The sequence below is a fragment of the Megalops cyprinoides genome, chromosome 22 (genome assembly GCF_013368585.1).
Source record: "Megalops cyprinoides isolate fMegCyp1 chromosome 22, fMegCyp1.pri, whole genome shotgun sequence".
Classification (NCBI taxonomy): domain Eukaryota; kingdom Metazoa; phylum Chordata; class Actinopteri; order Elopiformes; family Megalopidae; genus Megalops; species Megalops cyprinoides.
The window spans coordinates 17,669,888-17,696,525 of NC_050604.1; the positions used below are offsets into that span (position 1 = coordinate 17,669,888).

The window sequence follows — 26,638 nt, forward strand, 5'->3', positions numbered from 1 at the left end:
TTGATCACAAAGCAGTAACAAAGCAGGGCCACATGCATAGTCTAGTAATTCACCATTTTCGAAGTGTGAGTGACCTTTTACAGAACAGTAATCTAGCAGGCTAGCCGTCTAGCCAATGTGTTAACTATAGTAGCTAGCAATCAGTTGAAAATAAAACTAGCAGGCTACCAATCAAGGTAGCCTGTGTGTTGTTTAGTTAGTATGTTAGCTAATATCCTAGCTAAAACTAAAGCTAAGTGGCTGAAATTAAAATCAGTTGTGTGAGCTAGCTGGCTTGCCATGGTTTTCAGTCTGGAGAGGTGGTCGCAGGTGGCTGTGAGTAACCAGTTTAAGAATGTAAAGGTCTAAAATGTTAACATAGAAGGCGATGTTGTTGTTACATCAGAAATGAGCGCATTTTAGAAATGTTTTTTTTTTTTTTTTTTTTTTTTACAGCCTGCTCAGGTTACATTGCTGTTATAATAATATTTTTCATTTTATATGATTGTAATTAGCTAGCTGGCTAGCCTTCACGCCAAAGCAAAACTGCTCTTACCTATTGTGTTCGAGGTTTTACAATTTGATAACAGGCGTCAATTCCATTTTTCACTTATAATTCCAATTAAATTACAATGTTACCCATTGATCCGAGCTGTGCTAGATTACCCGTGTTAACGTGTTGGATCACCGTAGTTCAGGAAAGTATGGATGCTTTAATAGAAAACTTCTAGGATCTCTTTAGGATTCTATCAGTTGAGTTTATTAGGGATGAAACGGCATTATCAGATTCCCCGAAAGAAAAAGCGTTCTTGTTTCTGTGGCCTGTATCTGTAATTCAACGGGCGTTTGAAAGTGAAAAATGACAAAAATGCTAAATAGGCCGAGTTCTGTTTGACTGTTTCTTTGAACAAGCGGGAGATCGACCAATGAGCGCTGTAGCAATGTGATGATTCAAGGCATTTCTGTCCCCCGACGAGAGGTGGCCAAACAAAACGGTCTGTGTTTCGAAGAAACGTCCATTTGTACGAATTGTAACTTACAGTCCGTCAATAGGTCATTGTTCACGCAGACACCTGAATAGCGTGCCTTTGTTCCCGAAGGCATGTATGCAGAGGCGTTGTGGAAGGACTTGTATGGTAGCAAAGACAAAATGCAAACTCTTAACAGAGGAAAGGCCTTATATCTTTTCAATTGCATTAGAATTTATTTGATGAAAGTGATTCTAAGTACCTTACAAAGGTTTCAGTTTACAAATGTTGTCAATAAAAAAGCTGAAGTAATATGTTCAAATCTGGTATTAAAACTTCCATGTATATTGTATCATAGTATCACACTTTTCAAACTGTATAAGCTATAACTATAAAACTATTTTACTAAGAATAACAAACTAGGCTCTAGTGTTATCTGTACATGGCTGTGGTTTTGTTTTTCCCTGTTTTTAGAACTGTAAACCTTTTGTGAATCACTTGTGAATGCCACATTTGAATGATGTCTATAGTGTAAATAGAGTCAGCTGCCATCCGGGATCTTGGCCTATGGGGACGCACGTATCAGATTATGCTCATTTGCTATGTGTTTGTTTGCTCCAAGATGGTTATCTTTCAGTTTTGGGAAAAAGAAAGGTGAGAACCTGAGAGAGGCCAGGCTTCACACACAATGCCTCCAGCGTGCCCTCAAGCTGTTGCACACAGTGCAGCAGGCCGGCAGACCTCAAACCCCCGAGTCTGAACTGTAAATTTCCACAGTGCTTCCACTCCTGTGGCCTCTTTTACAGAACACTGCATCAAGTCGCCTTCGGGTCAAACCGTAAGCACGTGCACTTATTCCCTTTTGGCGGTGCACTGCCCCATAGCTCCTGCTGCATTATTGGAAAGTTCAAAAAATAAAGTGCAACAGAGTAACATTCTCTTTCATGGTAGTAATTAGATAATTGTCACTGTTTATAGGAATTTATACTTGAAAATAATGAACACATTCTTTAAAAAAAAAAAAAAAAACTTTTTTTCATAGTTTTCCATTTAAGACCTGGCTTCCACATAGCACTGGGCAGTGCTCTTACATATGTGCCATTAGGTGCACTTTACATATGGAAATACATTGGAGTGAGGGGAAAAAAAGCCACATGGCACTTGTGATGTGCTGAAGATAACATCCTGTGACAAGCAGGGTAAACAGGTGTGTCTCATGCAAATTGTGTACCTGTTTTTACTGACTTTATGTGTTTCCTTGACACCATGCAAGGTTATTTAGATGAGAGGTTCTTCTGTAAGTGACAATCAAAGTCATCAGCTTTTTGTGCAAATGATATGTTTACAAGTGTATGTGTAAATTGTATTCTTCAAAGCCTGTTCAAGCCCTTTTTTTCTCTTGTTTGGTCCTCTTCATTTTCATTTTAAGGTTACTGTAGCACCAGTCAGTCCTACAGAGCTCTCTGTGAGAACTACTGAACAAAAACCCTCAGACAGTGAACTGAAATGATACCTCAGTAAAGCATGGCATTAATGATTCAGGGGCAATGTCCTCATGTTCTCTTTCTAAATGAGTGAGGTACACAGGTGAGCCAATCCTATTTTAAATCCACCAAATTTCATTACAGTAATTGGTCAGTTAATTTTGGTTCCTAATGTCTATTATAAGAATTAAGAAAAAAGGAAAGTGTGAACCGCACATTAAAATTCAATAGTCAGTTCTTACCTTTGTAATGTAGGAAAAAACTTGCATTAGCAGGTATATGTTCAACTCCTTTATAAAAAACTGGGCCTGGATAAACGTCTACGTTAATTCTTTAATATTAATGATTGTCTTTATTATTACCTTGAAGACGGTGGTTGGTGTTTTCCCGGTTTTACGTCTTTAGCAGACAATATGATTTATCAGTTAATGGTAAATACACCACTAATCTTCTAATGTGATAAAGGTAAATAGCAACAAGGCGACAACGCTGGACATTTCATGCATGAACTCTGAAATTGCGCTGTAGTAAACCTAACGGTCAGTCACCACGCGTAACACAAGCCAACATGTTATAAAGCGCATTAACACCAATAAATCAATACATCATATCATGTTTCGTTGGGCGTGGAAAAATAGATTCCACGCTTGCAGTCTGCCTTCATGTCAGCTCGTATAATTTCCTGAGAATCCCCCATCGCGATGAAAAGAAAAAAAAAAAAAAGATAGCATAGTCTACGTATATTAACGACACTGTAAACGTAGCAACTGGTTTCTGTTGTCGCATCCAAGCAGATGAGGGCAGGTTTATCGTCATTGTCTACCTACAAAACCTTTAGTGCCACTCCCTTCGAATCCCTTGGTTTAGAACTTCGCGCCCCGCCTCCCTGAGACGCAGGCACTGTCTGATACCAAAGTGCCGGATCTAGCTGATACTGGGGTGGCCCGGAGCTCGTGAACTCAAACTGGAGACAAGTGGTTTGTTGCAGCCCACAAATCATACTACTTTGGATATATTACATGACTCATTTCATTGACTTGTGGTTTCAGCAAGGATAAAACACTTCTCTGTCCAGGCCAACTAACAAGGTATGTATCCTTAAGGCTGCATTGAAAGAACTGATGTGTGGGGGGGGGAGGGGGAGTCTTACTCTAGCCTCACCTGGATGCGCGGTGTTGTCGTACGCATTAGACCCATCGCTTTCATGTTGTGCCCTTAGAAGATGGTGGGGGGCATGCACATTTATTTTAGGAATCTTTGTGCTCATGAATTCATAGTGGTCTTTAATATCAATGCCAAAGCCATTTCACTGGGTAAGCTCACTATCGGTGAATTTCCACCGGAAGCTGTGATCAGCGCCTTGTTATCTGATGTTGAAAGAACTCTAGGTGTTCAGTCACCTGATGTCGTTGGGATTCATTTATGTGGGGTTGAAAGCAGAGAAAGGTAGGCAAAAAGAATAAAGGACAGTCTGTAAAAAAAGTCCTCGGAGTTACATTTCACGAATGACTCCGAACATTCGACGTCGGTACACTGATTAATAGAGAGCGATTACTGTAAAATATTCACAATTTAATAATTGTAATACTTGCAAGATCAGCAGTGTTCATATTGCTTTATTTTGAATGCCTCAGGCCGTTTTATTCTCCTGTTTTATACGGTGACAAGGAATTGCCCTTCAGTATGAATTAATTACAAACCACATAACATATATTTGTGTAATTTATAAAAGCTGGCCGAAGGCTTCTTTTAACAAGGTACTGAGTTTAAGTCAGTCCGTGGTGCACACACGGCCCACGGTTGTATTTCATTACATTACACAATGTCAACTCTAGTTTCATCCATGCAGTTTGTATCCTGAATCCACAGATGGTTCTCTGGGTGATTGACACATAAATGACAAATTAATGACACACAAACACACGATTCGTTTGATAGCTGTAATTATTATTATTTTTTTAAGTTGTATTTGTACTTTTGAAAGACGGATATTCCTTGCATATATTGGAATAGTGGCTTTAATGCAAACAGATCGATGCTAAAAGTTGGTTATCTACCTAGATGCTAGGTAGATTTTTGGTAAACGAACTTAATTTAGTTTTAAACAGCAGATTAGTTTTGTCATTGATATTAATGGGAATAATGAATAATGTGCAGTATATATGTTTTGACTGTTAAAAGTTTGTATATTGTTTTTGCACTGCCATCACAAATTAACAACAGATTTTGATAGTAATCATTTAGAATGATAGTATTCTTGTTTCACATTTAGTTAATCTGATAGTCAAAGTCAGTGGCAAGGTCAAAAGGAGCAATGAAATAAATTCGTGTAATTTGTGCATAACATTTTATATTGTCATACGATAATTGTACACAGCAACATTGCTCTCCGTTCATTGTATGACGATGAGAATGAGCAATGTTGCTGTGTACAATTATCGTATGACAATGTAAAACTTACTCGCTATTTGTTAAAATATAGAATAGTCTAACATGCTTTGATTTTATGCACAAATTACACGAATTTATTTCATTGCTCCTTTTGACCTTGCCAATCACAGTGCCATGGCTTACTTTGCATATTCTTGCTCGCTACAAAAAGAACTGCATTCTCTTATTCATTTGAAATACTTTTGTTATACTCATGAAAGTGGCTATGCATCGAATTCTGAAGGAAAAGAAGGTCATATCAGGGATTCCACATCAACCTCCAGCCAGGCAGTGAACTATACATTACATGCTGTTTATACCCACAGGACATTAAATCCAGTTTGGCCAGTTAGGGAGGTTGCTCTGTCAGGTTCTATGAATGTTCACACACACACACACACACAGAGTTGCTATCACTCCGTCTCGGTTCGCGTTTCAGAGGCGTGACTTTACTTCATCCTCTTTGCAGCAATGTGGGAGGTGTCAGCCAGAAGAAAGAAAGGGGGGGGGGGGGGGGGAATAAATAAAAATAAACAAAATGAGCATACAGTGGCTTGGAATGTCATGGCATCACTTGCCAGCCATGTGGTTACAACCGTGTACTAAACTGAGATAAAGTATGCCCAAATGTGGATCAGCTGATGATCAACAAAAGCTGGTGTTTCACCCACCTAATTGGCACACACCACACTTCTTAGTTTATAAGTGTGCAGTGGTTGACAGGCGGAACTGCTGCATACTTACTGAGTAAAGCATAAGGTGATCACCAGCAGTGGGTAAGGCTGGCAGAACAAGGAAGGCTGGATCAATGGTAGGAATGTCATTGCTAGGAATGTCATTGTTAATGGTTGTTTTTTACAACCAAAATCAGAGTATATGCCAAATTAGCTTGCTTACAATTTGGTTTCTAGACGGATCATCAGTTGTTAGCTTTCAGGATCAAAGATCACTGCCAGATATTGCCTCTTAGCTAGCTTTCGTGTGCTGGGTAGCTTAAAAGCTTTTTTTTTGTCTTGGTAGGAGACCATGTTTAAAAGAGCAACATGTGCTGCTGTGTAATGTCATGTGCTCACACTGACCTGCATGGTTCCCATGACAACCTTACGGAATGTGTGTCGCCAGCATCGGTTTTGCATTTTCCCTCAGTTCTGTTCTGACTCCAGCGTCTTAAATATAAGTTTTGACACTTGGTCAGATACCGAAATGTGAGCATTCTTCAGAGACTAACCGGCGCTGTGGGCTAAACTGTTTCTATAGCAACTGTCAACTACCTACAACGTGTATGCCGTCCTCAGTGTCTCAGTAATTGTCATGTTCATTCCAGGCTCGGCGCTGGGAGAAAATACAGAGGGGTACAATTACAATCCATGGGGGTGCACAAAAAGTCATAAATAGTATGTAGACATTGGGATATAAAGAGACAACAGGGGGTGCACTGAGGTCCTTCTGGGGGTGCAGTGCACCCCAAGCACCCCCATAATGCCACTGGTTGGACTGGTTCAGTCCAATTACAAACTAACTTTCCATTGATGATGGCTAACAAACTCCTGTCTTTTCTTGGCTAGTTGGCTTCTAGACAAGTTTTAATTATACCATCTTAACTACTGAAACCAAACAGAAAAACTGCACATTGAACACTGCAGCCTACATGTTCTTATAATCAGGGCAGGGTTTGATGGAAAGAAAGGTGCCCTTAAGGAACTGTTACATAAAACATTATATATCAATATATTCACAAATCCAGATAACTGTAATCAGGTTCTCTAACAAATGACAAAATAACTAAATGTAATTCTTATTTGATGAGTTTTCACATTTTAAACTGAGTAAAAAATAGCAAATAGTTGAACTAATGGATTTGTGAATTTATGGACTAATAATTTTGACAGCGTACAAATAACATTTTCCTCTTGTTACATTTTATCAACACAAAGTTCAGAGAATGGACAACGTATTAATAAAAAGTGGCTTCCATAACAGACTCTCTTCTGCTGGACCAGTCTTTTGCAGGCCAGTCTTCATGGGGGCCTTGGCAAGAAAGCTAGGCCAGTACTCTTGGCACACCATTAAAATAAGTGACTGCTATGATATGATTCTTTTGAGATTACCTACTGCAAGAAGTATTCAGCTTTCAACTCAGCGTGCATTTTGTTTACACTGTACTCTCATTGCCTGTCTGGTTTGTACTGTGTAGTTCTGTAGTTGGATTTCTTCCCTGGTGGGGCACAACTTGCTATGTGACAGGTTAGAAAATGGGCAAATCTAGGTGTTCGCGTGTAAAAGTTTCAGGATGAGAGTATGGTCGTGTAGAAGACGCTTGACTATAATGGAATGAAACTCCTTTTTTAACACCCAGTATTGTTGAATGGCATGTTACGTAACTATCTCTGTATTCAGTCAAACAGATAAATAATGGTGGCATAGTTCATTGTATGATTTTCCATGTGTATGTGTGACTCAGCACATATCCCCTTAGGAGTGATTTCTTGATAATCTGAGCAGGATATAACAACAAGCAAATATAATTAAAATATAAATTAATCACTTATGGCCTCTGACTGTAGGTAACCCTGAACAAAAGCTATTTTTAATCGAACACCTCAGTTACGCTGATCATAAGGGATAGTTTCCATGACTGGCATTAAAGAGTGACACGCGGGTTGGGGATGATTAATGTGTTCATTTTCTGAATTTTGAAATAATTCCTCGTAATATGACTGTCTTACTAAGATGGCCTTGGATAGTATTTTGTATTATTCCACTACTCATTGTATTATATCAACAGAAAAAATAACACATACATGCCGCACAGGTATATGAATTATTAGGTATTTTATCAAAAACTAAATCCACTGGTATGGGAGGACTCAGAGAATTTCTTGCGAAAGGTTATGTACACACGGTTGGTTGCAGCATTTTAGTGCAATTTACCATTTTCTTGTTCTTATTTCTTTGTTTGTCCCACAGCCATGAAGCTGTATCCCGCCATTAGTGTTTTTCTGTGGTGTGTCGCTGCTAGCTTTACATGGGCTGCCAAAATTGTGATCGTGCCTCCTATCATGTTTGAGAGCCACCTGTACATCTTCAAGACTCTGGCATCCGCCTTGCACCAGGAGGGACATGACACCGTGTTCCTGGTGTCCGAGGGGCGGGACGTGCCCCCGTCCGAACACTACCGCCTGCAGCGCTACCCGGGAATCTTCAACAGCACCTCCGCGGACGACTTCCTCCAGTCCAAGGTGAAGAACATCTTCTCCGGTCGCCTGACGGCGCTGGAGCTCTTTGACATCCTGGAGCACTACTCCCAGAACTGTGATGTCATGGTCGGAAGCAACGCGGTCATGTCCCGTCTAAAGGAGGAGAAATTTGACCTGCTCCTCGTCGACCCCAACGAGATGTGCGGGTTTGTCATCGCCCACCTTCTCGGGGTGAGGTACGCGGTCTTCAGCACAGGTCTTTGGTACCCGGCAGAAGTCGGGGCACCTGCCCCACTGGCCTATGTCCCAGAGTTCAACTCCCTCCTCACTGACAAGATGACCCTCCTACAGAGGATTACAAACACTGCAGTTTATTTGGTGTCCCGCTTTGGGGTCCAGTTTCTGGTGCTGCCCAAGTATGACAGGATAATGAAGAAGTATAACATTCAGCCTGAGGTCTCGATGTATGAGCTGGTCCAAGGGAGCCGGCTATGGATGCTTTGCACGGATATGGCCCTTGAGTTTCCCCGGCCTACCCTACCTCATGTGGTGTATGTTGGGGGCATCCTCACCAAACCGCCAAGCCCCCTTCCACAAGTGAGTATTCCATACTTTATATTTGCAGTTTAGTCTTTTCTATTGCATGATCTATGAAAATGATTTCTTCATGTACGCTCAAGCGTGGAGCATTCCAAAATGTTGAAAAATCCGTGTTAACACAAATAGAGTATCTTACAATTCAAAGATCCTCTACACTGGTAGTTGACGACTAGTCAGAGTTTCAATACATTATGTTCCATTAGTCAAGCTCATCTGTGTCATGATTGAAGGGTAAGATGAAATACCGTGCTGTATCTTTTCATCTGAAGTGCAGAGTAAAGGATGTGTGTACATGGAAATTCTTTGAAAAAAAAAAAAAGTGTACAAACCAGAAATATTTTAACTTGTGAACTAGGATCCTATGCTTGTTTTGAGGTTTATTTTGCATTACCAGTGAGCCAGTCGTTATCAATTTAGGTGATCGCGTGCGGGGTTACGGTCAGCGCCTGTGGGTTAAGAAGAGACACACTGCACTCTCTCCGCTGTGCAGTTTTGGAATGCCAAATTCCAAAGCCCCAATGCGGTATTGTAAAACGTTTAGACATTATGTGGTTCCCTCTTAAATGTGGTCATTGTTTAATTGGTGCACTGGACACAGACCCCCAGTGTCTTTCGCCGCTTGTCACTGCCAGGCCTCCCTCGGCTTTATCGACGCAGCTGCGTGGCCTCTGTTTGCCGAAATGAAGCTTTTTTTTCTTCATGTCGAAATTATACTGCCAGTAGAAGAGCCCAGTCACAGCATGGGCAAACAGCGCAGAATGCTACTGAGAAATGCTGTGGGGTTTTATTACACTGTGTAATAGAGACCTGGAGCCACGAGTTACCTTTCATTTCATATTTAATTCAGCAGTATTCAGTTTAAAAATTAACAGTACTGAAGGTATCCAGAAATATACCTTATATGTGTCTACGTCGTGTTTGTGTGTTCTAATGGAATGTTATATGTTCGGTGCAGCCATGATGCCTAGAAGTTATGGATTCATTTATTTATTTATTTTATTTAATTTGTTACTATGTTTCCTGGTCATCCAGTTTAAAGAAGGAAAGTTAACTTAAGCTCCCAGCAGTTGTGGAAGGTTTGCATGGAACTTTTGGTAATTTAATATCATTGGTTGTTGTACAGTTGATGACAAAATATGGTCTGTTTGAAAGTTCTCAGTTTTTCTGGGCTAAACCTGTTGAACGTCTCAAATGTCTATAAGTGGAATGTTGTACATGTTAACGTACAGTTTCCTGTTTTACAATATGCTGAGGAGACATTTATGTGATTCCAGAATTTTTCCACCGCACACCATTTTCCAGTTTTCTTTATTCGCAAATGATTCAACGACTGAATACACTTGGTCAGCAAGACAGTATTTCCTTTTTGCTTGTCTGGCATCTCTAAAGTGCCAATGGTTTGAATGAAACTGTTGCTGCTACTAGTTCTTATGATACATGTCCGGCATGGTTTTATTAATTCTGCCATGACAGACATGGCTACGTGTCCCAGAACGTTAACACAATATCTTCTTCTGTTTGATGCTGATTAGCAAATTGATCCTGGCAAACACAAAGTTACAATGCAGTGCACTCTTGAATACTTGCATCTTTCACTCCATTGATTTGAAAATGAAAAAAGGACAATGTTATATTCTGAACAAATGAATCTAATGCTGGATATTATACTAAAAGAGCTGGTGTCACTGCCCACAACACAATGTCATTAATCACTGTTCCACATCCCCACATATGAAATTCAGTGGAACTGATTACACTGCAGATCTCTGTCATGTGTCAGTTGAGGAAGCTATGCATGGTGTTGTCATCAGATTTTTTTTAAAGTGATATATTTGCTGTTGCACACATACAGTGGAGAGCCATGCTTGTTTTTACCTGGTGCTGACAAGCACCTCTCAAGTATTGGACTGAGGTGTCAAGAGTTCTTTGTTTGCTCTGTGTAGCTTTGCTATCAATGTGAGCACATGGTTGAAATAATCTCAAATTCCTGCTCACACAGAGGCAAGACATCATCATCAAGACCATCATTTTGAGTGCCTGTAGCTGAAACCCCTGCCATCTTTTGTAGCTTTTGAAGCTTCAGTAAGGAAAAGGAATGTAGTTTAATGTAATTAAACATTTTGGAGGCTTTATAGCCCTTTGGCACTATGTGTAATTTGACTGTCTTTGGTAGACATTTTTTTCCATACTTTTTACCAACTTCTTTTGAACACACTCCATGGGCTGCTAAAGGATCACGAATGCAAAATTGTTTAGTTAAATACTGCACCGTATTTTGTATCGGCTGTAAATGGAAGCTGATTGACTGTTGACACGTACTATTGTTGACTTGATAGGCGGCAATTTCTCCCCAGCTCCGGTTATGAGGCCGTGGTATGATGCGGCTCACGCAGACAGTCATGCCTCAGTGACAGCTTGCCATACGAGTTTCTGTGTAGGGACTGTTTGCAAACGTTGTTTATTTTTATCTGCTTGCCATTTGTCCTAATTTCCTGTTGGGTGTAGGAAGTGCTTATAGGGTGATCGCCTGGTAACGCCTCTAACACTTCACACCTAAGCAGCATCAGGAACAGGCAGTTGTTACAATTTATTTGTCAATAAACACCCCCTGTTACTCTCTCTAATACCAGATGTCCTGATCCTAAGATACAATGTCCAAACAGGTACTAGAAGTAGTCTAGTCTGTGTTTGGGGGCAGGGATTGAGGTAATACCTAGGTACAGTCTGAACAGGTGGGTCTTTAGTATGTGTCAGAAGATGGCCAGTGATTCTGCTGTCCTGACCCCCTTGGGGAGTGTGCATTTTTTGTCATCTTCCCTTTTTTATTCACCTTTATGTAGTCCCCAATTGCCCATTAGGCTCCTGCAGGAGCAAGGGCAAGGCAAATGCAATCCTCTGATAGAATACATGTGTAATGTGACTATTTGCCCCGCTGCAAGTCCCACAAGGAAACAAGAGGCAGATGCCGAATGGAGAATAGCTGCAGCTCCCTGATACTGCCTGAGGAACTCAAATTGCACCCAAATGAGTCACAAGGGACAGAAACCAATGCGTCATAGGAGACTCTGGCCGTCCTAACCACCTTGGTTTCATCAGAGTTCATTCCCAGTTATTGTCGGCAGATTGCGTGGCTAGTTTCACACTTACCCTTCGCTCACACTGGCAGCGACAACAAGCGACAAAGCGGCCGGGAGTCATTCATTTCCAATGGTCGCTGGGCTACACTGAGCAACATGACTTGGCGACAAAAAAAAAGTTCAGCAAAGTTCAACTTTATGCAAATGAGCAGCGACAGAGTCAAGTGATGGCCAATCAGAGGGCAGATGTGTTCCTCTTATATTCTTTCGCTGTGAAACATTTGTAGCCCACTTCCTCAGCACTACATTAGCAACGCCCACAAGCTGGCTGCAAGCGATGGACACACAGCGACTTGGCGACATACAGCGATAAAGTCGCTGCCGGAGTGAGCACAGGGTTAGGCTGTAGACCTCAGCCTTGCATTTGGATCAAATGCCCTAACTTAATCTTTAAAAATGGTTAGGCGGTTGTACAAAGATGTATAGTTGTAGCCGTGTTGTTAGTGAAAATTCAGCAGAAGGCGTGCTGTTTGGTAGTCTCTTCACTGGGCAGGTTTATTCTGGTTTCATAGAGGAATAAAGCCATGTGTCATCTACAGAGCAATATAAATTGATACAACTGTCATTGACTATGCCTTTGCAAGCACAGGCAACACAGGCAGAAACTAGTGTAGTTCTGTTAAAGTTTGCACACATGGGTGGAACCCTCAGATTATTTTAGTGTGTACCATTACATTAAACTACATTATATTACATTTAACAGACGCCCTGGTCCAGAGTGACTTTCAGCACAAAAGAACAAAAGAATATCCATTCAAGTTGAATGAATAACAGTGTCAGACCAGGCTAACAACACTGCCAAACCAGTTGGTGTGAGTATAACACTATTCAAGCCCTACCACAAGTGAACTTGTACAACCTGACTAGACAAGGGAAGCCAAGAATACTACCACACATCAGTCACTAGATCACAGAATCCAAAACACATCCCGAAACTACACAAACAGCAAATAATATCTAAGTGGCAGATGTAAGGGGGTGGGGAATGAAGTGGAATCAAGGTGCAGTCTGAAGAGGTGGGTCTTCGGTTTGCATCAGAAGATGGCCAGTGATTCCGCTGACCTGACCCCCATATGGAGTTCATTCCACCACTGAGGGACCAGTACAGACAGGAATCATGTCTGAGAGGAGCCACCCCATAGGGGTGGGAGAGTCAGTTGCCCCATGGTTGCAGAGTGTAGTGATCTGAGTGGTACATACGGATTGAAGTTCATATAGTGGAAGTTCATTTGTTGACCCATCATATTGTGGACTGGTTATATTGTGTACAGAGGTGTGATGAAATTGTGACTAATTTGTGGAAATCATGGCTAATTGGACTGCACAGCCAAGATGAGATGAATGATGGACAGTGCTAAATTTACAAGCATGAACCAGATTCTTCATCATCAGTGCACAATAGATCATATTTCACCTTTGGGTCCAGCTATTCCTGAGAAAACATACTGCATCCATTCATATACTGAAAACAGAGATCTCTAGAGAGACCCTCTGACTTTCTCAGCATTCTGCATCAACAGTTGTGAGGGAGATTTTCACACACAGTCAGGTTGCGGCAAATATACATTTCATGGGAGTTGGACTCTGTCCTCCTATTGACTTTCTTAGAGTTTAAGGTAATACATTTTCAGCATTCCAAATATTTGCTTAATTACATGAGTCTGACAAGAGACTACCGCAAGGCTGCTGTGGTTGTGTACTGGCAAGGATGAAGCAGTTATGAGCTTATCTAAGCTAGATGACATACACTCACGTGATGTTTCACTTGGCATTGCAAACTACCTAGCTATGCACTGATTGGATCCCCTGGATGATTTGCATAAATGATTCTGTTGACCAAAGGTACATGCGCATACATATGAATGTGGTCCGTGTGACCCCACGTAGAGAACTGTTAGCCGATTGGGAAATGCAGGCTATCAAGAACTTAGTGTGCTAGAATAGTTTAGGTTTTCTGTTGAAGGCAGAGACGGCTGTCAGCTTTACAGCTTTACAGGGGTGGGGATTGACGCGAAGAGGTTTGGACATCCACTAGAAGCATATAGAAGTGTTAGCCACCGCATTCCGAGACAGGCCAGCTGCATCTGATGTTCCCTCTCTGATATCAATAGGAAGTCACTCTGCAGCATAGACACTTTCTGCTGTCCCCTTTGTGATCATCCCCACTGAAAAGCTAATGGGTTCTCTTATTGTGACAGAAGCATGAGATGATTGCTTTGAGGCGGGTGAGGGAAATTGTACATAATGAATAGTGCAGTCTTTTGCTATTTCAGAATCCATATTTCATTTCTATGTAGTTGTTTTTTACCTTTTTTCCTCTACTTGCTTTTGTAGAATTGGTTGATCTTTGTGTTAACTTCAGTTTAGTTTGGGGTAGCTCTGTATTAATTTAACTGAAGAAGGTATCAGAGCATAAGTTCCTATTATGGTTAAAATGTACTTACAATCATGTGAGTTTTGTACCACCAGCTATCATATGTCACCATTCTGTGCATGCTGGGGGCGGCTCTGGTACTGGGATCTGGAGAAGGCAAACCATTCTTTTCTACAGTAGTTTCAGAGAGAACACATGATGAGATGTTCTCCTGGTGTACCGGGGGCAAAATGTGGGGAACCTGTAAATAAAAGGGGCTCATGTAACTGTTGCTTTTAAATCGAGTTAGCTGTGTTATGCAAACATTATCCTCATACTCATGCGTTCATGCGTTCATGCATAAGTTTCCCAAATAAAAATTGACTGAGATTGGCGTTGTGGTTTTCAACCAGCTTTCTACTTAAAAAGTGAAAGGAAAACACAATGGCGTCTCGGAAATACATTACCTTTGTTGTTGCTTATGCCTACAATTGAACTGCAACATTTTAACATGACAGTGATTGTAATATCTGAGAAAAATGTCAGCATGGAAGTACTTCCCAATGTGCATGGCACAGACCCACATTCCTTTCTTTGATGCTTTGTTTCAGAGACTTTTTTATTGATTGACAAATAAATTAAGTACAACCATTTTAAATTGTTTAAAGTAGTATCAGGCTGCCTTTGCAGTTAATAGGAAACATTGCAATTAGAAAGGAAATATCTGAGTTTTACATTACAACTTCAAATAATTGTATTTCCTCAGAAACATGGCTGATACAAACGTTCCTTGACCGATTTAATATCCAAATTTTGTATCTTAGCAACGCTAGTTTATATTTGGTTACATGATGGTTAAGAACGTGGCAGTTCATTTTTCACTGTCACAATAAAAAAAAAATCCAATCTGAAGTAATTTGATTCTTTTATAATAAAATAACTCATGCATTCATTGTTTCATTTCTTTTATTGACACATTTTAAAAAGTTAAATGTGTGGTGTAGACACTGCCGGTATTTCTTCCTGTACATGAGTAGTGTAGATGCAAGGGCAGGTGTGCATACCCTGTTGTGCCCTAAATACCATTATTCCCTGTATATTCATAGCCCAAATTGTTTGAACATCACTCATCATTTACATTTACAATTACATTTACATTATCTATTATCATCACTCTCCTGCTCTAGGCAAAGTGGTCACAGGGGGAAAATTGCAAACTCTGTGCTGTAGTCATTTTTCCCAGATGCACTTTGCTTTGGTTCTATTAACCAGGCAAAGTTTATGAAAGAAACTAAGAGGTTAATGAAAGTTTATGAAAAGCTGCATTTCCATCAGACTGAATAGTATCCTGTGTCTAGATATTCTTTCATCATTTTTTTTTCATTGATCTTTGTATTCTCCTGTCCTTTACTCTTAGAGAGGGTGGGTGGTAATGAGTTCATAGAAATTGCTTGAGGTTGAAGTCTCTTTCATTAGGCTGTTCTTGGTACGAGATAAAGGTTTTCATTGTCACACCAAGCTCAAAGACGCAGATCCGCTCACCTGACACAGAAGGTAGTCAGGGTCACATACAAACTCATAATGGAGACTGGGTGGAAACTGGGTCTCATACATACCACTATAAGGCAATAATGGGTTTCATAAGAACTCTTTATCTGATACGGTCTTCTCTTGGTTTCATAGTAGTCTAGTGCTGTGTGTTGAAAGCATATCAATGTGTTCTTTTTATTATTTTTATTTTCAGGTAGGATGTGCAACACTATGTATTCAATACAGCTGTGTAGCTTGCAGTCTGCAGTAATTTGCTTGTGATTGTTTTTTTTTTTTTGCTTTCAGAATGGTACCCTTGATGCTGTTCATGCCATATTCATTTTTCGTGTTCTTTGTAATGTGTCTCTCAGTCCCATTGTTGAAGTAGTTGATTACAAGGTTTCAATTTAGTTTAGATGTATTTATGATACACAGTATAACATGCACAATTTCAACGAATATGGCATTCTTAGAATATCTAAGCTGTGCTTTATCTTTTTCTATATTTTTGTTTACACCTATCTGCAACATAGTGCCATAATTTATGCACTTTGTTTCAAAAATTGTTGATGTTAGCTGTAAGCAATTCTAACATGGTCTACATGCTGTTTCTTGTAAAACATTTGAAGCTGCTTAATTGTTTTGCTTTGCAACCCATTACCTTGTCACCCTTTGTTTTAAAATGTTTGTATTTTTATTAATATCAAGTCTTAATATTGTTTACTCGTTGGTGTACATATATATTCATCTGTTTGCAGGTAGTTATGCTTGTTGTATAATTATAATGAAAGTGTAAATAATGCTTTATATGACCAGTAAGCCAAGTACTGGCACCCACAGCAGTGATAAAAGTAATTACTCTTTGCATACTTCTGAAAGCCCTGGGAAGCATTGCATATGAAATTGTATTGTAATTTGCTGAGCTGAGACTGAACTAGTGTGCATGTTCTCATTAAATCATTTGTTCATTTATTTCTTTTTTTTAGGAATTTCTACAATGGGCCAACAGCGCAGAGGAAAATGGGTTTGTGCTGGTCTCCTTTGGTGCTGGTGTCAAATACCTCTCTGATGACATCGCAAAGAAGCTGGCTGGAGCTTTGGGTCGCTTGCCACAGAGAGTCATATGGAGGTATGGCTGATGGAAGTGAAGTGCATTTCCCCTGAAAGGAAAGAATAGTGCCCCTGTGGGGCGTGCCAAATATGTGGTCAGGGTTCAACAAATTTAAAAAAAAGTCATGGGCAGTGACCAGCTTGTTATCTTTTGCGCTCTCTATCTAGATCTAATATGTAAGTGTTTCACAGATAAGGGAGTTCGTCCACCACTGTCATTACTGAAGCACTCGGAGGGAATAGGAGGGAGAGCTGAGTGACCTATTTTCCCCCTCTCGTACAGTGTTCCATGTACCCCCCCTCATTCTGAAGAGATCCAACCGTCTCTGCTGTGGCTAGCATGAGTCTTTTCAAAGACACCTTCCAAATGCTCTTTTGTGGAAATATTTAAGGGAAAGTACAGTGCAGGAAGGAATTTATAAGTGAACATGGAAAAGGCCATCTATTTGGCATTTTCAGTTGAGGTTTCAGATTCTAATACTTGACCAAATTGTTCCAAAGAACTTGTAAAATAATGTCACACTCCTGTAGATACTTGAATGTAAACTAACAATAATATTTAATAATTAACAATAATTCTGATTCAGAGAAATACGTAGTGTGCTCTCAAATGTCCACTTGCCTAATTGTCCCTGTTTGAAGAGGTGTTTGTGGAATGGGTATGTTCTTATGAAGGCCTTCTACTTGCGTCATTGGAGGGGCGGGGGTTGCAGAGCAGCAGTTACAGCATTAGACTCTGGACAGTGGGCTGTAGGTCATAAACCCAGACGAACCACTGTTGTTTACAGCGTCATACTTCACCAAACTTCATTGCACAGCATTGAGTAAATTACACATCTTTTTAAAAAGTAAAATTATAAGCATGGAGAGTTAATAAGAAACCTTGTATGAGGATGTCTGATTACTTATTAAATGCTATGATGCAGAGGCAGACGAGAAGAATGTGAAGATTTGAAAGAGATGTTTTGAAATATTGTGAAGGACTGTTCCATGGTATTTATTAACCACCAGCTGCAGGAGCAGTTTACTTATTGCCATGGTGATTGTCACACTTGAATAAAATAAAAACACCCAAGCCATGACATTGTGACTTATAATAGCAGATTTGCGAAATTAATGGGTTCAGTTTATTCAAGACTGTATGCCATATCTTAGTAGGAATTCACTTGCTTACTTTAAAGAGACCACAGAGCCCAGTGCAGCAAATAACACATCTGACTGTCATTCGATTCCTTCTCTTGATGTTTAAATATCTGTGAGTGGTTACTCCAATTACTCTTGCCCACATTAATTTGGAGTACAATGTTTTTTGCCTGTGATTGTTATCTATGACTTGAAGCCAGTGTTATTTTTTTCCCAGATCTCTGTAATGTCGATATCACTAAAGCTATGATGTTATAGAGCTAAAGAGAAAAAAGAACACTTACTGAATGCAGTATTCAAATTTAAGGACAAATGGTTTTGTGTTTTAATGTTTTATTTATCAAAAACTGTCTTGGGAGAGAAATATATGTTCTTTGGTCTCATGACAAGAAGGCTTCATGAGTTAATAATGTCGTCAGTGTTACTCAGTGTACAGAAATGAAATCCTTTTAATGATATAGAGGTTTTATGGTTTAAATAGTCACCAGTGTACATTACCATCAGGTGTTTGTGTTGGAAAAAGTCAACTCTTTTTGATGAGGCATTTGAGAATTGCTGCTGTGCCATTTTGGTGATTACTGGAAAAGTCCCAGTGGAAATAAAGGGCCTGTGTCAGGTGCTAAAAGCAGGTGTGCTGAGAAGCAGTAATCAGTCTCCCTGGTGCTCCTGCACTGTATTGTAGCTTAGTAACTACTGTGTTTGTAAGGTAATGAGGTAATGTAGATCTGGGCCCACACAGGAATTCAGGAGATTTAAATGGTTGCGTTGCATGTGATGACACACATGAGTTTTAAATGATATTTAGAATGTTGTAAAATGACTGGAAACAAGGAAAATTACGTATCTATGTATAACTGGTCAAAATTGGCAGTGCATCCTTTTTTTTCCTTTTCCATCGTTTGATACTAAGCTGTTTTATTCTGACAATGGGAAAGTGGGAATGTAACACCTGGTCAATTACAAAAACAGCAGAGTATTTGTCTAATCTGATTGGCTCAATTTAAACAATTTCTCTGTTGCCCACCAGTCTGCGCGGTAGAACGTGCTCTGTGAGCTGTGTGCCTCCAATTGTGTCTCACAGCACAAAACAGGACAGGGAGGAACTTTAGGGTCAGCATCTACGTGCATACCCACCACAATTGCTGATATATAACTGCTTTTTGAAACAGAAGTAAATCAGCAGATGAATTATTTTCTCTGTAGTGAAGTTTAATTGAAAGACAAAAGGTAAAGATCAGCTTGGTATAGTTAGTCCATATACCTGGTTTGTGCTTGGTAAGTCCAAGTACACATTTCTTTGAGTTTTGTTTTATAATTCTTGTAATATTGATGCTGGTAACTTTAAATGTGATTTATTTAGCTTCTGTCGATGTATAAATAACAAGTGTAGGGTGAGTGTCCTTTTTCCTTTTTGTCTGGAAAAAAAGGGGACCTTAAATAGTTTGTATACCACTGCAGACAATTGTCTGTTCTCAAAATATAGCAAGTTTTAAACTGCACTGTCAAACTTTATTATAATCAGCTGTCACAACATGACCACTAACAGACTGTTAAGAAAGTGGTGTATGTAGTGATTAAAGAAGTGAGCTCATGTCCTGGCGCAGGGTGTTTTAGCTTTGGGATTTGTTTTATTAAAATGTCTAGCTGTATGAATATATAACATGTAAAATGTACATGCAGATAAGTAGAGGAACCCGGGAAGAAAATTATGTTATGCATTCTGAAAGCAAGCACTGTCAGAAAGATGAAGAAGAGACTGAATGAGAATTCCCTTTTTGTGTTCCTTGAGGTTTTTACATTCATGCCTGTGATGTTTGAGCATGCAAGTGTTTCAGGGACAGCAGTCATCTCTGCCCTATGCAGCTGATTACAAAAACGGGAAACTGTGAATTGTTTCTTTGTTTGAGTGAGTGCTAAATGTTGCCTTTGTCATTGTTGGGGGGATAATATATGCATGGAAAATGTGTGTGTTCCTTTGTGACAGAAGGCAAATTGAAGTGCCGAAAGATCAGTGGGGTTGTGTTTAAAGCAATGCTAGGCTTTTTTGGACAAATTTACAAGAGTGGTACTTAAAGCAATGCCAGTTATGTTATATCATTTGATTCTAAGAGTTTTGCATGATTTCAGTTTTTTCTGAAGTTGACATTCATGTGACATGGAGGTTTCAGTCATCGGTATGACTTAAATATGATGACATGCTTGCAAATATGCATTTCTGAATATTCAAAAACATGTATTAATGCAAACACGTATTGTTTTTTTTGCCATATATGTTTGTTTCCTAAATCAAATTGCCTTGCCTCTAGGTTTTCAGGAATCGTACCCAGTAATTTAGGAAACAATACCAAACTTGTGGATTGGATGCCACAAAATGACCTCCTCGGTAAGTTGAATATTCTGTTTTTTTTTTGCAGCCATTTTGCCCGGGGCTTTTATTTTATTGCCCCATTGTTCGTTGCAAATGAGGCAGTTGACCCCACGAACCTCTCGCTCTCCTGGAAACTCATTTGCTTCTTCCCTCTGACTTAAGCGATTTCCATTGGGTGGCTGAGTACAATCGTTTGCTTGTGGGATTTGACAACAGACCTGTGTCACTGATCTAAGACCGTGGGGGGTGTTTGAGGTCATTGAGTGCCATCGGCGACGATGGGACCTGGCTGCAGAGCCCACAGGCTGGTGTTTCTAAACGGGATATATGTATAGAATATGTAAAGTATAGATAAAACTGGTCCATGGACACAATGTGTTAATTTGTTCTGTGGGTGGTCTTTACAAATTTAGCTAGGGTTAGGGTTCTCAAGTCTGTTTTGTCACAGTTAAGAGGTCTGTTAATCTATTAAACCAATCAGATGATGAGGTCCCTCCCCCACCCTGTGCTCAAACTCAATCCATATTGAGTCCATGTGACCGTGGTAACACCTCTGAACATGTGAAAATGTCAGAGGGTGGTAGAGAGATGCCACCAGACTCAACATGTGATGGTGGTGTTCACAGTTTATCAGGGTCTGTCATAGGTTTAAAATACTGAGTATAAAATACTTTTATTATTTTCATATTTTGTTTTAAAACAGGGTTTGTTTCATTAGTGTAAGATAGTTGTTGCAGTTTATTTCAACCTCATAACACTGTCTAACAAATGCAAAACAGTATATTTTGCTTAAGAAGATGGTAGGCAGTATTAATAGGTCCAGGCCATAGATATTTTGGGGTTGGTGTTTGTACATTGTAATTCTTATGAAAGTCATTACCCAGGGAACAGGTTTATGAGCTGATAAGAGTATGGATCACAGCTGTGGGCAGAGACTCAGACTTTAATTATTTATTTTTTATTGAACTACAGAGCCATTGAACCAATATGCTCTCATACTGATGTATTTTCAGGTATTCTTATTCTCTGTAATGATGATTAAATGAGTCAAATAGAGCAGAATTCCCTACCACATTCCCAACCCAGTTTTACTGTACTGGTGTCTACATTTTGAAATAACACTAACTTGGCCCCTTGAGGACATGAGAGCTCCCTGTTGTTAGGGTGACAGTAGTGTGACTACAAGAGTGGCTGTGTGCTGTGTCAGAGAGGTAGAGAAGTATTACCAGGGACTGTGGCAATGTTGTAGCACAATTGCCTTCCTTAGCTGATAAAGAATACAAAACGCACTACTGCCTGGAGACGTAAGGCAAAGTGACGCTTCATCCAAAACTCAGCCTTTAACGATTGACGGATCCGTCAGTGGATCATTCTGTACGCAGAAATGCAGAAATTATGAGGACGGATGCACTGTGGTTATTGAAAATGCAGCAGCCTCACAGAAATGAAATGCAAGCAGCAGGCTGTGCTGATCCACCTCAGAACAATATGTCACTTATTCTATCATTATTGGCGAGTGAGGGGAATACATCACTCATTAAATCATTATCAGTGAATGAGTAACTCCTGAGTAACAGTCCTGCAGGGAATGCACCGTACCTTATTGCTGGCCAGCAGACGAATTTCAAAATGGAGGGTTCTGCTACGAACCCACGCCAAAAGGCAATGTTGTATTGGTGCAGATTTTGGATAATAATGTGTCTATGTGCTGTATTCCTATCTTGGCAGCCAAATATCTTTGATCATAGTCGGATTAAAAAGCCATTAGTCCATATGTTGTAGAAGGGGTTTGGCCACACTCCCTGCTTGTAAAAACAGTTAGGCATTTCTCTGTCTAAGGTCATTTAGTAGCCTCAGTCTAATTGATTACAAGTTGCATACCTTCCAAAGCGGCTCAGACAGTAAAGGCTCTTTTTATGCCCTGTGTTCAACACCAGGTATGTTATTTGCCGACAATGACTAAGAGCCCACATCAGTGGAGCAGATTGGCATTGTTCTGCCGTGGATAGGGGTGGGTAGGTCCGCCAGTGTCCTCTCGTCTCGCTAGTCTCCTGGGACTCGAGTAGGTTCCTATGAGTTATTCTCACAGTGTGATGGGGATGCACCTTTCCCACAACAGTGTTTGCGTCCTGGTGCGCTGTGGGACCTGTAGTGTGAAAACGTTGCGGGGTGTATGTGTGTTGTTGGAAGATTGGGTTCAAGTGGTTGCCAACTGCAGCTGTGACAAGCTTGGCAACCACTGAAGTTGGCTGGATACATTTCATAGTGTATAATAAACATCTTCCTTGTTGATACTGTATGTAAGACACATTTTGCAACTTACACTCAAAAGACATGATTGTTTCCCAATAGTGTACATTCAGATATATTTCTGAGAAGTCCTAATTAAGCGTTTAATTTTTTTCAGTTACATGAGGATACACACATAATTGGCTTGTGGCATAAATTGCAAAATGGGATTTTAGTTTTACACTGAAGAGGTTTAATGAACAGCATTGAATTTCGATAAGTATTTAATAAATAACTAACGTTCAATGAAAGATTTGATTGAATGTTACGTATCACTTTGAATTGATCGTTTAATTTTATTTTTCCTGTTGTGCTTATTCCTTTTGTATTTTCTAGGTCATCCAAACATCCGAGCATTTCTCAGTCACGGTGGCCTCAACAGCATTTACGAAGCCATGTATCACGGCGTCCCTGTGGTTGGCGTGCCGCTATTTGGTGACCACTACGACACAATGACCAGAGTGCAGGCCAAAGGAATGGGGATTATGTTGGAATGGAAGAGGATGACAGAGGATGACCTCTACCAGGCTATGGTGAAGGTCATTAAAGATAACAGGTAATTTTTCTCACTAAACAGAGTCCTTCGGGTTATTTAGTTAAGAGGGTCCTCACATGCACTTCACTCCTCAGGGTTGTAGGACCAGAAAAGTATTTCTTCATTTATATATTTTTGTAGTATACTATCACTGGGCAGCAGTGTGGCACAGTGGTAAGAAACAGGGCTCGTAACCGAAAGGTTGCTGGTTTTATTCCCCACTGGGGTACTGCTGTTATACCCTTGGGCAAGGTACTTAACTCACAGTTGCCTCAGTAAACATCCAGATGTATAAATGGACTGTGACTTACATGTCTGTAAGTCATTCTGAAATAGAGCATCTGCTAGACATGATGGTATTAAATGTCAGATAAAAATGGATACATGTGGAAAGGGCTTTCTTCCGATGATCACACCTATGATCCATGCTGATGATCATTTGATGTGCGTAGTTTAATCCAAGTCCAAGTCTTCTCCTCTCATTATATATCTTCTGTCTGAACTTATGTTCTGGCTGTCAGAGGGAATGTATTAGCATAAGCCTCCAGGTATTGAAGTGAAAGCGCACAAGCTGGTTCTTGTCTCTGTTTAGGAACTCTAGTGCCATCTGGTGACAACATTGTTTTTTTTTCAGGTTAAAATCTATTATTTCAGTGTTCGTGAACGGTTATGACACCTGACCCTAACATGACATTTTCCTGCTTGTTCATTGTGTACTCATGTTAAAAAGAAGCCCGGCCCATGCGTATGGAATGGAATTGGTTATTGTTAAAGCAGTACTCTGTAGGACAGGCCAATTTACTTGAGGATCCTATAACATAAAAGCATATAGATAGAGAGGCATAAAATTCCGTACTATAATTGTGTCTCATAATGCTTCTTTCATGAGGGTACACTGACATGTCAGGATAGACTGAGGCTGTGATGCTCACATGTGTATCATTTGGAAATGAATGTTTCAAAGCTCATAAAGGTAACTTCCTGGCCAGTCTCTCCTGGTGGTCAGCGTGTTCATTTGCGCTGTCTTGTTCCCTAAATCGCAGGTACCGAGAGCGGGCACAGCTCCTCTCTCACATTCACAAAGACCAGCCCGGTCACCCGGTCAGCCGAGCCGTTTACTGGATCAGCTACATCCTCCGCCACCACGGCGCCGACCACCTCCGCTCCTCTGTCTACGACATCCCCACTTACCAGTACTTCCTGCTAGATATAACTGTGGTGCTCCTAACCACCATCCTGGTCATCGTCTACGCTGTGTATCGAATAGCTAAACTCATCACGACGAGGGCACAGTCAGCCTCAATGATGGGCAAGGCCAACGGACACTGTCACAACGGCATTCCTAACGGCAAGCACAAAAGGAACGGCCACATCAAGCATGACAAAAAAGTAAAGTAGAGTGTTTTTTTTTTTTTCCAACAGTTACGCCAGCTGGTACTGTAGGGTGCAGAGCAAGCGACAGAAATGGCACGTGTCACACACTCGAAGCACAGTGGGTATTTCCCGATGACGTGAAGTGAAGGTTAACAGAACTACACAACACAAAAATAAGAAATAATCAAAGAAATGATTTGGGAGGCCAAAGTCCATGTGTGTAAAAACAAAAAAAAAAAAGAAAACAAAACAAAAACAAGAAAAGAGGACTCTCACTTTCTTTCAAATTTCTCTCTCCTTTCCTGTGGCAAACATTCTTTGTAGGGGAATGAATGTTGATGTGCTGTTCTGAATGTCGCCTCTGTCCTTGAGAATTTAGTTTAATGATTTAATTTGAGAAATTAACATTTTTAACGTGAGACTACTGCTGAATATCAGGTGGATATTTAAACCGAAAAACAAAATCTATTTATTACTGTAGTACTGTACTAATTTTATTTTCATTTAATACATGCATATGTTGTTGTTTTTCATAAGCATACCACAGACATCTTTTTATATATTATTTTTAATTTCAGAACTAAAGTGTTTGCAAACAGGCACTCCCACACACGTGCGAATAGGTTCATGAATCCTCTCGTTCATGGCTGCTCTCCACGTTTGAAGATGTTCTTGCAACTCCGTTTCTAGCTGCCGTCTAGGTACGCTGTTTTAAATCCATTGAGAATGCTGCCGGTTTGATATTTGAACGTTAGCTCGCGCTAAATTGTGACTGTAAATAGCATCATGACATCAAACCTGTCAATGCTGCTATGAAATAATTGCCACTGATGTCTTGTTAGAGTAGCTTTACAGCACATACTGGCAAACAATTTAACTTGAAGAAAGAAATGAAAAATTTAAAATGTTTTTTTTTCTTCCTTTTTTAACTACTTTACCTGTGTTTTTTATTATTAAGGCATGGACCAACTTCAACTGCATGATCAGTTTTCCCACCACAAATTACAGCCAGTCATGTCCTGGTACAACATAATGAATATTTTATATACATATATACGCTATATTTCATTAGAATAACTGAATGAAAAGCTTTTTGTGTTTTTGGTCATTTAAATGACCATCACTGTCTGGGAAACATGGGTATGTTTATTTAGATTAAACTTAATTCTTTATCTTTTAGACCAACTGCAAATGAGTAAACTGTCAACTGCTCCCAACAGAACATCAGCAGACTTTGTCAGTGTACAGTGCTTCGTAATCGTGTTTGAGTCTATCTAGAGTGATAGTTTTATAAATGAAAATGTGTGTATATGTGTGTATACAGTACTTCATTGGTGTATGCAGTATGTTTGTTTCATTATGTGTGTCCCAGATAATTTATGCACATGATGCTAAAGAAAAGCCGGTCTACTGGGTTGCTTAGGTGAATACACCCATGTATGTAGTTGTATAAAGTGTATGTACTTTTTCCATTGTAAGTACTGCTTTGGAATAGCAGATTGAGTATATGGCCTTTATACTTGTTTTCACAGCATTTCTAACAGTTCCATTGTGAACTGATCACTGTCTATATTTCCACTTCCATGTGGAAAAAAAGCAATTCAATGTTCCATAGGTATTATAAATTCGAATTAATATGTATTGTATTTTTATGCAACAAGTGCACCATTAGAATACCATTAGAATGGAAAACTATGAGTCACAAAATGGTGGGCCCCCACTGCAGTCAAAACGTTTACTGAATGTTTAAGTGTAAGGGTCCTCATTTAAATTAATAGACTAAGATAATTATGTATTCCTTGTGAAATTATGTGAAATTATATTCCTATGTGAAATTATATTAATTATAATTTAGTTTTCCATGTAAAAATTGATCTTGTTAAAATATCCCTTTAGTATCACTTTTCATATTTTACTTATAACATAATGTAACTGAATATTAGTGCACACTATTCCTTAGAGTGTGGGATAGGGATAGATGAGATTTGAGGTAATGACTTGCCACATACTTGCACAGAGGGGACGTGGCACATAGTATAACTATAGCAATGAAATATGCATCAATATCACCTACTTAATGTCAATGGATGTTTAATTTTTGAGTAACTTACAGAAAACCCCAAGATGTTATCATTATTAAT

General features: G+C 39.8%; 1 protein-coding gene across 1 annotated transcript; it reads left to right on the forward strand.

Moving 5' to 3' along the window:
* Positions 1-3,337: 3,337 nt before the first annotated feature.
* Positions 3,338-24,761, forward strand: ugt8 (UDP glycosyltransferase 8). The gene is made up of 6 exons (XM_036516406.1): positions 3,338-3,519; positions 7,829-8,655; positions 16,665-16,807; positions 20,238-20,314; positions 22,925-23,144; positions 24,167-24,761. Exons 2-6 carry the CDS (start codon positions 7,831-7,833, stop codon positions 24,519-24,521), a joined length of 1,620 nt encoding a protein of 539 aa, XP_036372299.1. The 5' UTR covers positions 3,338-3,519; positions 7,829-7,830; the 3' UTR covers positions 24,522-24,761.
* The last annotated feature ends 1,877 nt before the right edge of the window (positions 24,762-26,638 follow it).